The following is a 12,309-nucleotide window of genomic DNA, read 5'->3' on the forward strand; positions in this document are numbered from 1 at the left end:
GCAGATGCTGAGAAGGTCATATTACTTATTTCCACCGTCGTGCTACGTTTGTTTATATTATGTAACTAAGGATAGGGCAAAGGTCGAAGAATTTAAATAAGTCAGTAACAGAATGGTGCTGTGCTGCTGGATAATTTAGATCTCATCTGTGACTCAGTAATTTGTGTCACTCGCCCGTCATGTATATATATATATATATACACTCACACGTACATAGGACTCTTTCAACAAGGCTGGGTTAGAGAGCTCTGAAGTTTTCAGCTGCGTTCCTCACTCCTGTGTCCCGCGTCGTTAAAGGCGTGGTTCAGCCAGTGCTCATTTAGTCCTAGGCGGGCACCGAACCCAAGCATGTGCAAATGGCAGCGGTCGAGTGCTGTGCAGTAGATTCGTATAATTAATTAAATGCACAGTGGACGAGCAGTGGATATGGAAACACCTTTCACCTGGTCGTCCAGCGGGCGATCGGTACTCAAGCTCAACATACGTCACCTGTGTCTCGTAGGTGTGTGGCCTTTGGGTACTTCCCGCCTTTACCAACTGTACGTTATCTTCGTTTTTGCTATGGGTGTCTGGAACTTCGCGGAAGGTTCGTTGTGTGTCACCTACTGCTGGCGAGACCTCGAAGCCACAACACTGGTGGTGGCCAACATGTTCACCATGGGCAGCGGCAACGTGAAGATGGCCTTCTACATGCTGAACCGACGGCGGTACAATTCGATGGTCCGGCGTGTCGACTCGTTGATGTCGCTTCAAAGCGAGAGCTGCTCCAGCAATCCTGCGCTGGAGAACATCGTCCAGAGGTCTCGCAGGAGAGCGGCTCGCCTCACGCTGGGTATGCTGCTCTTCATGGCTTCGCAAGGCATCGTGTGGTTCCCTATGCCGCTCATTGCCGACCCCAGCGAGCGGCGTCTGCCCTTCGTACAGCACCCCTGGGACAATAACACCAGCTACTACCAACTGTCGTACGCCGTCCAGTGCGTGGTAGCCTTGTGGATGGCCCAGATAAGCATGGGCATGGACTGCCTCTTCGTGACGATCATGATACTGGTAGCGGCGCAGCTGGAGGTCCTCGCACTGAGGGTCGGCAAGCTGAGGGTAGACGAGAGTGGAGCAGGCGAAGGTCGCCGAATAGCGAGCGCATCTTCTGTGACTCACGAGAAAATGTACAGCAACCTGTGCTTTTGTGTCAAAAGTCATCAGGAAATCCTCAGGTACGTTACATTCAATTGTATTCATCATACGCGTGATGTGGGAGATTTTGTAGCCTTCAGAATTGTGTTCTATGGCAGAGTGTGCTAGAAAGAAACTGAAGTGGGAAACAGCCAAACTGAAATCGACACTCTGTTTAGAATCAACACCATCGTAAACCACGCTGCAAAATAGGAGGAAAAAGTTCAGGAGGCACTCTTAAAATCTACATAAGGATGTGAAAGCAATTTATAGCCATCCGCATTACTAATTCGAAAAAGCGAAACTTTGGCCGTAGTATTGTGCGTCTAATAGAAAAAATAAATTTCGACAAGGCAATTGTTTCCAAAGCCAATCGCCGGTTTCCTGTGAGAACTATAAAACAAATTACTTACTACTTTCTCTGCACTCTGCTAATTTGAATTTAGATCGATGTACGTAAAACAGTGCGGAAACACATGTAAAGCAAGAAACGAAAATGGGTACCTCATAACTCCAATAATCCACAGCAAACCCAAGTGGAATAATTTAGAGATAATTAATGCAGTCGCCAGCCCAACTGGGCACTACCTGTTCACCAGCTAAACGGCAAAGGGAACAGCAGCGATCGTGTATCAGCTTAACTGCACATGTGGCAAAGGAAGGTTCGCACTCGTGTTTCCAAGAACATAACACCGTACAATGTAATAGTGGGAAATGTTAGCAGTTACTTTGAATTGTTAATAAAACAAAAAGTAATAAGTTACAATGGTAATAAACTCTTGTAACGGGAGAATGATGAAGGCAACGTTTGCTGTCACAGTAACGTTTACCTACATGCACGAAGTTTCTAGAATTTAAAGCTGAAGACTTTGAAATGTGATAATTAACTTGAAAAACACTCAACTGGATAAACGTCCACTAATCTTCAACATATTTACAATGTCAGAGTGCCAGCAGAGCTAACACGCAATAGCACTTCGACAATAAACGTAAAACAAAATGTGCGTTATCTGTAGCTTTAGTTATAATGTTGATTTGCAAGAAAAATAGTATCTAAGTTAACTTTGCTTTTATTTCTGTTTAATTTTCTAGAACGAACTTTGCCTCTGATTGTTATAATAGAACAGAACAGTTAAGTTACTCAGTAATTTTTAATAGTTGCTTTCAGTTATGCGTTCAAATTAGTGAGGAGATAAACTGGCATTATTTTTCTTTCTTCATAATGGTCTTTTAGTTTTAAGCAACGACAATCGAATATTTCATAGCAGGAAAGGACTGGATCTTCACACAAGGACGTAGCATAATTAATAGAATGGGAATGGAAAAATTTACATACAACACTTACTGCTTAAAGTTCACTTAAATTCACTAGGTAACGCCTCACAATGTTTCAGAAACTGAACGGAAATCAAAGGACCTTACAGTTCATTGTAGAAAAGACGCTGTCTTCGACTATGACCCTGTCGCTCCATATATAGCGGGCACACCGTAATTAGCGATGACCAGTCACGGAGCAGTATCTTGATGTTTCTAGAGCCTTGTGCGTCTGCTCCCGCTTGTCGTGTCGCTCAGCCACGAATTTAACAACTTCCCTTACATAGGCCTAATTTTCCACTGGACCTGCAACTCGAGCGTCCAGTTGCACTCGCGCTCACTCTGAGGTCAACATACGTCCAGGGACCGAGTTATCTTCCTAATTTCCCTACCAGCATTAACCCAGTAGAATTACATCACATTACAGAAACAATGTGCATGTATTACGAAAATATATTCCATTTCCAATTTACAAATAATATATTAAGGCATACAGAAAAGATAATCACGTAACATTTACAATATACAAAACTGGCCAAAAATTTTAGGTGGCATAACTGTATTATAATTTAACAAGTTGATTTTTAGAATAGTGGAGAGATCGACAAATAATATTGGTTTTCTTTTTCTTTGAACTCAACGTTAACCATTCACTACTCACTTTTATTTATAACCGATTTGCTGCTGATGACGTCAAGAATTCCGTTAGGTTCCAGAGTCCTCATACAAACGATTTCAAATCATTAGCACTGAAACCAGTAAATATCTTTATGGGTCATAACGGTTAAACTTTTGAGACTCACAGGGTGCATGTCTGGTACAGCCGTATAGAACCTCTGTACTGTGGGTCGTACAAGAGATAGACGGGCGTTCAGTAAGTAATACAAGATCTTCTTTTCAGCCAGTTTCAGTTAAAAAAATGCAGAATTGGTTGTGGGACATCGTGCAACATACCCGTTTCAGATCCTATAGTTTCATGAAGTTCCGACAGGTGGTGACATACGTAGCCTTCAAAATGACATCTTAACGGAAGTCCGTTCCAGGCAGAGAGCTCTCGTTTGTCTCTTTTGTCGGAAAATCAGAGCATCACAGATATTCGTAGGCGTTTGCGGAATGTTCACGGACACCTGTCAATGAACAAAAGTCGTTGGCAAGGCGCCTTTCGTCATCGCAACAAGGTCGCGCAAACCCGTAACGACTTCACCATGTTCGTCGCCCAAAAATGCAAAAGCACTTCTCCTTCTCCTGATAACGCAAGACCTCACGCAAGTCTGTCCACCCGAGAGGAGCTCACAGGACTTCATTGGACTGTTCTTCTTCATCCACCCTACAGCACGGATCTCACACCTTCCGCCTTCCATCTGCTTGGCCCAATGAAGGATGCACTCCGCGGGAAGCAGTACGTGAGTGCTGGGGAGTTTACCATGCAGCTAGACGTAGGCTACGGCGTCGGCCAGTTGGGAACATACAGGCCTTCCCATTAAGGGGGTTCAAGGCCGTCGCATTGAAAGGAATTATGTTAGATAATAGGGCTTTCTAGCCAAAAAGGTTTACTGGGATCCCGAGTAAAACCAACCTAGTCTCACAAAAATGTGTTGCATTACTTATTTGACACCCCTCGTAGAGTACAGAAATACTCACGTACATACTACGCAAGTCCCACAACGCTAAAAAAAATTGGACAGAAACAGTAACCTGCACCATTAATAGTTTGTGAAAATGATGTGGAGAAACTGTGCAACAGTAGGCACTACTCACATAAAGCATCCTCACTCACTGAGTCAATACCGCAAGTATCGTAGTGATTTACTCTTTTTTTATGTATTCGTGGCAGAAGTGGAACGAGCCAGAAGGTTCGGAGTTTAAGAGATTGAACAATTATTTGTGTTGAGTTTGAGATAATGGACCCAGATCCAGGAACGACCGAGTCGGAAGATATAAAGCGATAATCGTCCTGGCACCTCTGACAGAGGAATACATGTACGGGCATTGTTGTTTTTAAAAGTGTAAGATAAGCAACTGGACCGAAACCAGAAAAAAGGCGTAGTAAACAAGGGCTCTAAAATTCATACCGTTAGATCTATGGGCAGTTGTTCAATAGAATGTAGTGTTATGCACCAGCAAAGATATGTATGAAGTGTTGTGGTTGCCACTGGTTTAACATTGTATCTCACTCAGATACAAAGAACCGTACTTTTCCCATTGCAGGGTAGACAGCATGCACTGTTCAGTGACACTTAACACTAATAAATCTCAGAGTAGTCTTCAGTGGCTGGTCAGACAACGTAACGCTATTTTGGAGTATATATGTCTGTATGGAATGTTGTCTGCTGATATCTGGTATCCCATATGTATGAAGTGTTGCGGTCGCCATTGGTTTAACACTGTTTCTCTCTGACATACAAAGTACCATACTGGTCTCATTGCAGGGCAGACAACATGCACTGTTCAGTGACACATAACACTAATAAATTCTCAGAGTAGTCATCAATGGCTGGTCAAACGAAATTAGGTAATTTTGAAGTCTAAATGTCTGTATGGCGAATGTTGTCTGCTGATATTTGGTGTCCAACAATCCATGTTCGTGGAAAGACGAAATCCATAAGGGTTGGGTACCGTAGTCCACTTCGCAGTAGGTGTTGCTACTGTCGAGGTTTTTTTTTTTTTTTTTTTTTTTTTTTTTTTTTTTTTTTTTTTTTTCCCCAAGCATAGGAAGTCACCAAGTCACCGTCACTTTGCCAACGGCCATGTCAAAGATGACAGATCAGGAGATAGAGCTTCAGGACAGTCTGTTGCCCTTGGGGTGGGAAATGAACCCTAAAGGCGGAAGAATCAGCAATGATCAACGGCATGAAGATCCAGAAGGCAAGTGAATCCACTGCATTAAAGAAGCGTAATGTACATGTGGCCCGTCATTGAAAAAGTATCGCGATGATCTCTCCATTGGCAAAAGTTCCTGAGTAGTCACCCATTCAGAACTCCGGGAGGGGACTCCCAAGTGGCAGGTGATTGCAAGGAAAAGATTTAATCACCAACAAAAGGATAACGTTCTACGGGCGGGGAGTGGTAGCAAAGCCAGAAGGGAAATGTTAAGGCACAACAGGCTGAATAGGAAGGTAGCGCAGAGTGTGAGTTACTACCAACAGTTCAGTGATATGGTTGGTCTCATAAGAATAGAAAGCAAACTAACACCGACAACGATAGTTCAGGTATACGTGCTGACGTCACAAGCCAAAGATGGAGTGATACCGAAAGTGAATGAAGACATTGAACGTATAATTCAATACGTAAGGGCAGATGAAAATCTAATAGTCATTCGGGGAATTGGAACGCAGTACAAGGCGAAGGAGTAGAAGAACGGGTTGCGGGGGAATATGAGATTGGAACTAGGAATGAGAGAGAGGAGGAAGAGTGACTGGTTCTGCAATGAATTTCAGCTAGTAGCAGCGAATGTTCTGTTCAAGAATCACAAGATGAGAAGTTATACTTGGAAAGGGCAAGGAGGTACGGGAAGATTTCAGTCACATTACGCCATGGTTAGTCAGAGATTCCAAAACAGGTACTGGAGTCAGAGACGTAGCCAGCAGCACATATAGACTCAAATCAAAATTTAGTAGAGATGAAGAGTAGGCTGAAGTTTAAGAGACTAGTGAGAACGAATCAATACGTACAAGTCGAATAAGGAAATACTAAGGAATGAAGAGATACGCTTGACATTCTCTCACTCTGTAGGTACAGCTATAAGGAATAGCTCAGTAGGAATTTCAGCTGAAGAAGAATGGACATCTCTAATAAGGGCAGACACAGAACTTGGAAAGAAAAATACAAGCATAAAGAAGGCAACTATAACGAAGCCATGGGTAACAGAAGAAATACTTCAATTGATCTATGAAAGAAGGAAGTACAAATATTTTCCTCGAAATACAGGAATACAGAAATACCAGTCGCTTAGTAACGAAATGTGCAGGGAACTGTAGCGAATTTAATGAGAAATGGCTGTACTAAAAGTGAGGAAAAATAAAAAGGAAATGATTGTTGGAAGGACTGAATCAGCACACAGAAAAGTGAAAACAATCGTCGGTGAAATTAAAAGCAAGTATGGTAACATTAAGATTACAATGCTAAATACAGAGGAAAAAGCGGATAGGTGAAAAGACTACACTGAAGGTCTCTATGATCGCGAAGAATTCTCTGATCCGATAGAAGAAGAAACATGAGACGATATAGAAGAGATAGGGGATCCAGTTGTTGTTGTTGTGGTCTTCAGTCCTGAGACTGGTTTGATGCAGCTCTCCATGCTACTCTATCCTGTGCAAGCTTCTTCATCTCCCAGTACCTACTGCAACCTACATCCTTCTGAATCTGCTTAGTGTATTGATCTCTTGGTCTCCCTCTACGATTTTTACCCTCCACGCTGCCCTCCAATGCTAAATTGGTGATCCCTTGATGCCTCAAAACATGTCCTACCAACCGATCCCTTCTTCTAGTCAAGTTGTGCCACAAACTTCTCTTCTCCCCAATCCTATTCAATACCTCCGCATTCGTTACGTGATCTACCCACCTTATCTTCAGCATTCTTCTGTAGCACCACATTTCGAAAGCTTCTATTCTCTTCTTGTCCAAACTGGTTATCGTCCATGTTTCACTTCCATACATGGCTACACTCCATACAAATACTTTCAGAAACGACTTCCTGACACTTAAATCTATACTCGATGTTAACAATTTTCTCTTCTTCAGAAACGCTTTCCTTGCCATTGCCAGTCTACATTTTATATCCTCTCTACTTCGACCATCATCAGTTATTTTACTCCCTAAATAGCAAAACTCCTTTACTACTTTAAGTGTCTCATTTCCTAATCTAATCCCCTCAGCATCACCCGATTTAATTTGACTACATTCCATTATCCTCGTTTTGTTTTTGTTGATGTTCATCTTATATCCTCCTTTCAAGACACTGTCCATTCCGTTCAACTGCTCTTCCAAGTCCTTTGCTGTCTCTGACAGAATTACAATGTCATCGGCGAACCTCAAAGTTTTTACTTCTTCTCCATGAATTTTAATACCTACTCCGAATTTTTCTTTTGTTTCCTTTACTGCTTGCTCAATATACAGATTGAATAACATCTGGGAGAGGCTACAACCCTGTCTCACTCCTTTCCCAACCACTGCTTCCCTTTCATGCCCCTCGACTCTTATAACTGCCATCTGGTTTCTGTACAAATTGTAAATAGCCTTTCGCTCCCTGTATTTTACCCCTGCCACCTTCAGAATTTGAAAGAGAGTATTCCAGTCAACATTGTCAAAAGCTTTCTCTAAGTCTACAAATGCTAGAAACGCAGGTTTGCCTTTTCTTAATCTTTCTTCTAAGATAAGTCGTAAGGTTAGTATTGCCTCACGTGTTCCAACATTTCTACGGAATCCAAACTGATCTTCCCCGAGGTCCGCTTCTACCAGTTTTTCCATTCGTCTGTAAAGAATTCGCGTTAGTATTTTGCAGCTGTGACTTATTAAACTGATAGTTCGGTAATTTTCACATCTGTCAACACCTGCTTTCTTTGGTATTGGAATTATTATATTCTTCTTGAAGTCTGAGGGTATTTCGCCTGTCTCATACATCTTGCTCAGCAGATGGTAGAGTTTTGTCATGACTGGCTCTCCCAAGGCCATCAGTAGTTATAATGGAATGTTGTCTACTCCCGGGGCCTTGTTTCCAGTGTTTAATCAGAATTTATTAGAGCTTTGGAAGACTTAAGATCAAATAAGGCAGAAGGGATAGATAAAGCTTCGTGAGAATTTCTAAAATCATTGGAGGTGGTGACCGCAAAGCGACTATTCACGATCATGAGTAGATTGTGGGAGTTTTGTCGATATACCACTGACTTTCGGAAAAATATTGTCCATACAATTCCGAAGAGTGCAAGCCGTGACAGGTGCGAGAACTATTGTACAATCAGCCTAACAGCTCATGCATGTAAGTTGTTCATAAGTACACTACTGGCCATTAAAATTGCTACACCAAGAAGAAATGTAGATGATAAACGCGTATTCATTGGACAAATATATTATACTAGAACTGACATGTGATTAAAAGTTTCACGCAATTTAGTTGCATAGATCCTGAGAAATCAGTGCCCAGAACAACCACCTCTGGCCGTAAAAAGGCCTTGATACGCCTGGGCATTGAGTCAAACAGAGCTTGGATGGCGTGTACAGGTACAGCTGCCCATGCAGAACACGATACCACAGTTCATCAGGAGTAGTGACTTGAGTATTGTAACGAGCCAGTTGGTCGGCCACCATTGACCAGACGTTTTCAATTGGTGAGAGATCTGGAGAATGTGCTGGCCAAGGCAGCAGTCGAACATTTTCTGTATCCAGAAAGACCCGTACAGGACCTGCAACATACGGTCGTGCATTATCCTACTGAAATGTAGGGTTTCGCAGGTATCGAATGAAGGGTAGAGCCACGGGTTGAAACACATCTGAAATGTAACACCCACTGTTGAAAGTGCCGTCAGTGCGAACAAGAGGTGACCGAGACGTGTAACCAATGGCACCCCATACCATCACGCCGGGCTATACGCCTGTATGGCGATGACGAATACACGCTTCCAATGTGCGTTCACCGTAATGCCGCCAAACACGGATGCGACCATGATGAAGCTGTAAACAGAACCTGCATTCATCCGAAGAAATGACGTTTTGCCATTCGTGCACCCAGGTTAGCGGTTGAGTACACCATCGCAGGCGCTCCTGTCTGTGATGCAGCATCAAGGGTAACCGCAGCCATGGTCTCCGAGCTGATAGTCCATGCTGAGGCAAACGTCGTCGAACTGTTCGTACAGATGGTTGTTGTCTTGCAAACGTCCCCATCTGTTGACTCAGGGATCGAGACGTGGCTGCAATATCCGTTACAGCCATGCGGATAAAATTCCTGTCATCTCGACTGCTAGTGATACGAGGCCGTTGGGATCCAGCATGGCGTTCCTTATTACCCTCCTGAACCCACCGATTCCATATTCTACTAACAGTCATTGGATCTCGACCAATGCGAGCAGCAATGTTGCGATACGATAAACCACAATTGCGATAGGCTACAATCCGAGCTTTATCAAAGTTGGAAACCTGATGGTACGCATTTCTCCTCCTTACACGAGGCGTGACAACAACGTTTTACCAGGCAACGCCGGTCAACTGCTGTCCATGTCTGAATGTCTGCAGTTCGTGGTCTCGCGATAGCGTTCTCATTTCTTGCGCTCGGGGTCCTAGGTTCGATTCCCGGCGGGGTCAAGTATTTTCTCTGCCTCTAGATGACTGTGTGTTGTGTGTCTTTCGTCATCATTTCATCATCATTGACTCGCCGGTCCCCGAAGTGGCGTCAGCAAAAAAAGGTCTTCCAATACGGCGGCCGAATAGCCCCGCATAGGTTCCACCGGCGAACAGTGCCATACGATCATTTCATTTTTTTGTGTATGGATAATCGGTTGGAAATTTTCCTCATGGCAGCACGTTGTAGGTGTCGCCACCGGCGCCAACCTTGTGTGAATGCTCTGAAAAGCTAATGATTTGCGTATCACAGCATCTTCTTCCTGTCGATTAAATCTCGAGTCTGTACTACGTCTTCTTCGTGGTGTAGCAATTTTAGTGGCCAGTAGTGTAATAAGAGTGGAAGATCAAGAAAGACGTGCTCTGATTAGTAAGGGCGTAAGAAAGAAATGTAGTCTATTGTTTAATCTACACATCGATGAAGTAATAATCGGAATAACAGAACGTTTCAAGAGTGGAATTAAAATTCAAGGTGAAATGATATCAATGATGAGATTCCCCGATGACATAGCTTTCTTCAGTGAAAGTGAAGAAGAATTACTGGATCTGCTGAATAGAATGAACAGTCAAATGAGCTCAGAATACGGACTGAGAGAAAATCGATGAAAGCAATGCAAAATAGCAACAATGTGAACAGAGAGAAACAACATCAGAATTGGTGATCACGAAGCAGATGGAGTTAAGGAATTCTGCTACCTTGGCAGTATAATAACTCATGACGGACGGAGCAAAGAGGACATCAGAAGCAAACCATTACTGGCAAAAAGAGCATTCTTGGTTACGAGAAGTCTGCTTGTATCATACATAGCCCTCAATTTGAGAAAGAAATTTCTGAGAATGTATGTTTGGAGCACAGTATTGTATGGTAGTGAAACATGAACTGTGAGAAAATGGGAACAGAACATACTCGAAGCATTTGAGGTGAGCTGCTACAGAGGAGCTAGGTAAGGAATGAGGAGGTTCCGCACAGAATTGGAGAGGAAAAGTATATGTAGAAAACACTGAGAAGAAGAAGGGATAGGATGATGACAGGACACCTGTTAGGACAGCAGGAAATAACTTCCATGGTACTAGAGGGAGTTGTGGAGCGCAAATGCTGTAGAGGAAGAGAAAGACTGGAGTATATCCAGTAAATAATTCGTGACTCAGGTTATTAAATGTTACTCCGAGATGAAGAGGTTGCCACAGGTGAGGAATACGTGGCGGGCTGCATCAAACCAGTCACAAGTCTGATGGCACACACACACACACACACACACACACACACACACGCAAGAAAGACTTTTCATTCTTCAGGAAGTGCGGGCTGTCCGACCAGTGACCAGCTTAGAATCAGAAGGATTCCAGTCAGTCACCAGGCGAGCTTCTTTCACTTTTTCTGTTATTTTTATTTTTTACTTCTTTCGTTTCTACTCATTTGAGTTGGACGGGCTGTTATAAGTCTTTCCCCATTTCCAAATGCTGGTAGTGGGGCAGAGGAGATTCTCAGATATGGTAGAGAGGGAAGGTTGGTGTTGACCTCTATAAAGGCCAGTGACGGAGTGGTAACTGTGACTGAGTGGCTACCAGTGATGCGAGTCTTCCCGGCGACTGAGCCCAGCTCCTTGATTGAAGAAGTGGGCGGTGCACTATACCACTTTGTAGGTTAGAGAAACCACACATTGAGATCAGAGGCGATTTGCCTGCCAAACCCGAAGGTACGCCAGCCGTAATGTTCTCAGAGAATGCTAGTCCTTGCGAGTCCGATGTAGAAGAAATTATTTTGATACTAGTAAACTGCAGAAGCAAGGAAAGGTTCCAGAACTAGTATCACTTACTGATAGTTACAATGCACAAATAATGTTGAGAACAGAAAGTTGGTTGAAACCAGAAGTGATTAGCCACAAAATCCTAAGTTCGGAATGAAATAATTACCGAATTCGATAATATCTAGCGACATCGCGGAATCCGAATTTGAATTAATCTGGGTGAAGTTAAGTGTCAAACTCTGTCCAAAGAGGCCCCGGAAGGCCCCACCGTACCGACCAACCGCCGCGTTATCTTCAGCCGACAGGTGTCACTGGACGCGGATGTGGAGGGGCATGCGGTCAGCACAGGCTTTCCTGGCCCTTGTCAGCTTTCACGACCAGAGGCTCTACTTCTCAGTCAAGTAGTTCCTCAACTGGTCTCATAATGGCTGAGTGCACCTCACTTGCCAACAGCTCTCGGCAGACTCGGTCACCCATCGAAGTGAGAGCCAAGCCCGACGGAGCTGAACTTTGGTGATCTAATGGGAACCAGTATTACCACTGCAGCAAAACCTTTGGATTAAGCCTCAGACGTCGGTCCAAAATGGTAATCTGATGCTTTTACAGAGCGATTGGATCACGAGCTATGGTGGTAGAGCGCAGCAGAGAGAACCTCAAGAATATTGTTAATAACTTTCCTGATCGTGCCGCTGCAATATGTGGTGACTTCAACTTATCAGGTACAGATTAGGGGAATCATGGTATCAAA

The 12,309-nt window shown here is 43.5% G+C and overlaps 1 protein-coding gene across 1 annotated transcript in view; it reads left to right on the forward strand.

The window, feature by feature from the left end:
* Window positions 1-416: 416 nt before the first annotated feature.
* The window catches only part of LOC126203895 (odorant receptor Or2-like), a 30,254-nt gene continuing 18,361 nt past the window's right edge, over window positions 417-12,309 (forward strand). Inside the window, exon 1 of the mRNA XM_049938281.1 lies at window positions 417-1,211. Within this exon, the coding sequence (XP_049794238.1) occupies window positions 427-1,211 (785 nt within the window). The 5' untranslated portion in view covers window positions 417-426. The remainder of the gene's footprint in view (window positions 1,212-12,309) is intronic.

Source organism: Schistocerca nitens, chromosome 9 (assembly GCF_023898315.1).
Source record: "Schistocerca nitens isolate TAMUIC-IGC-003100 chromosome 9, iqSchNite1.1, whole genome shotgun sequence".
NCBI lineage: Eukaryota > Metazoa > Arthropoda > Insecta > Orthoptera > Acrididae > Schistocerca > Schistocerca nitens.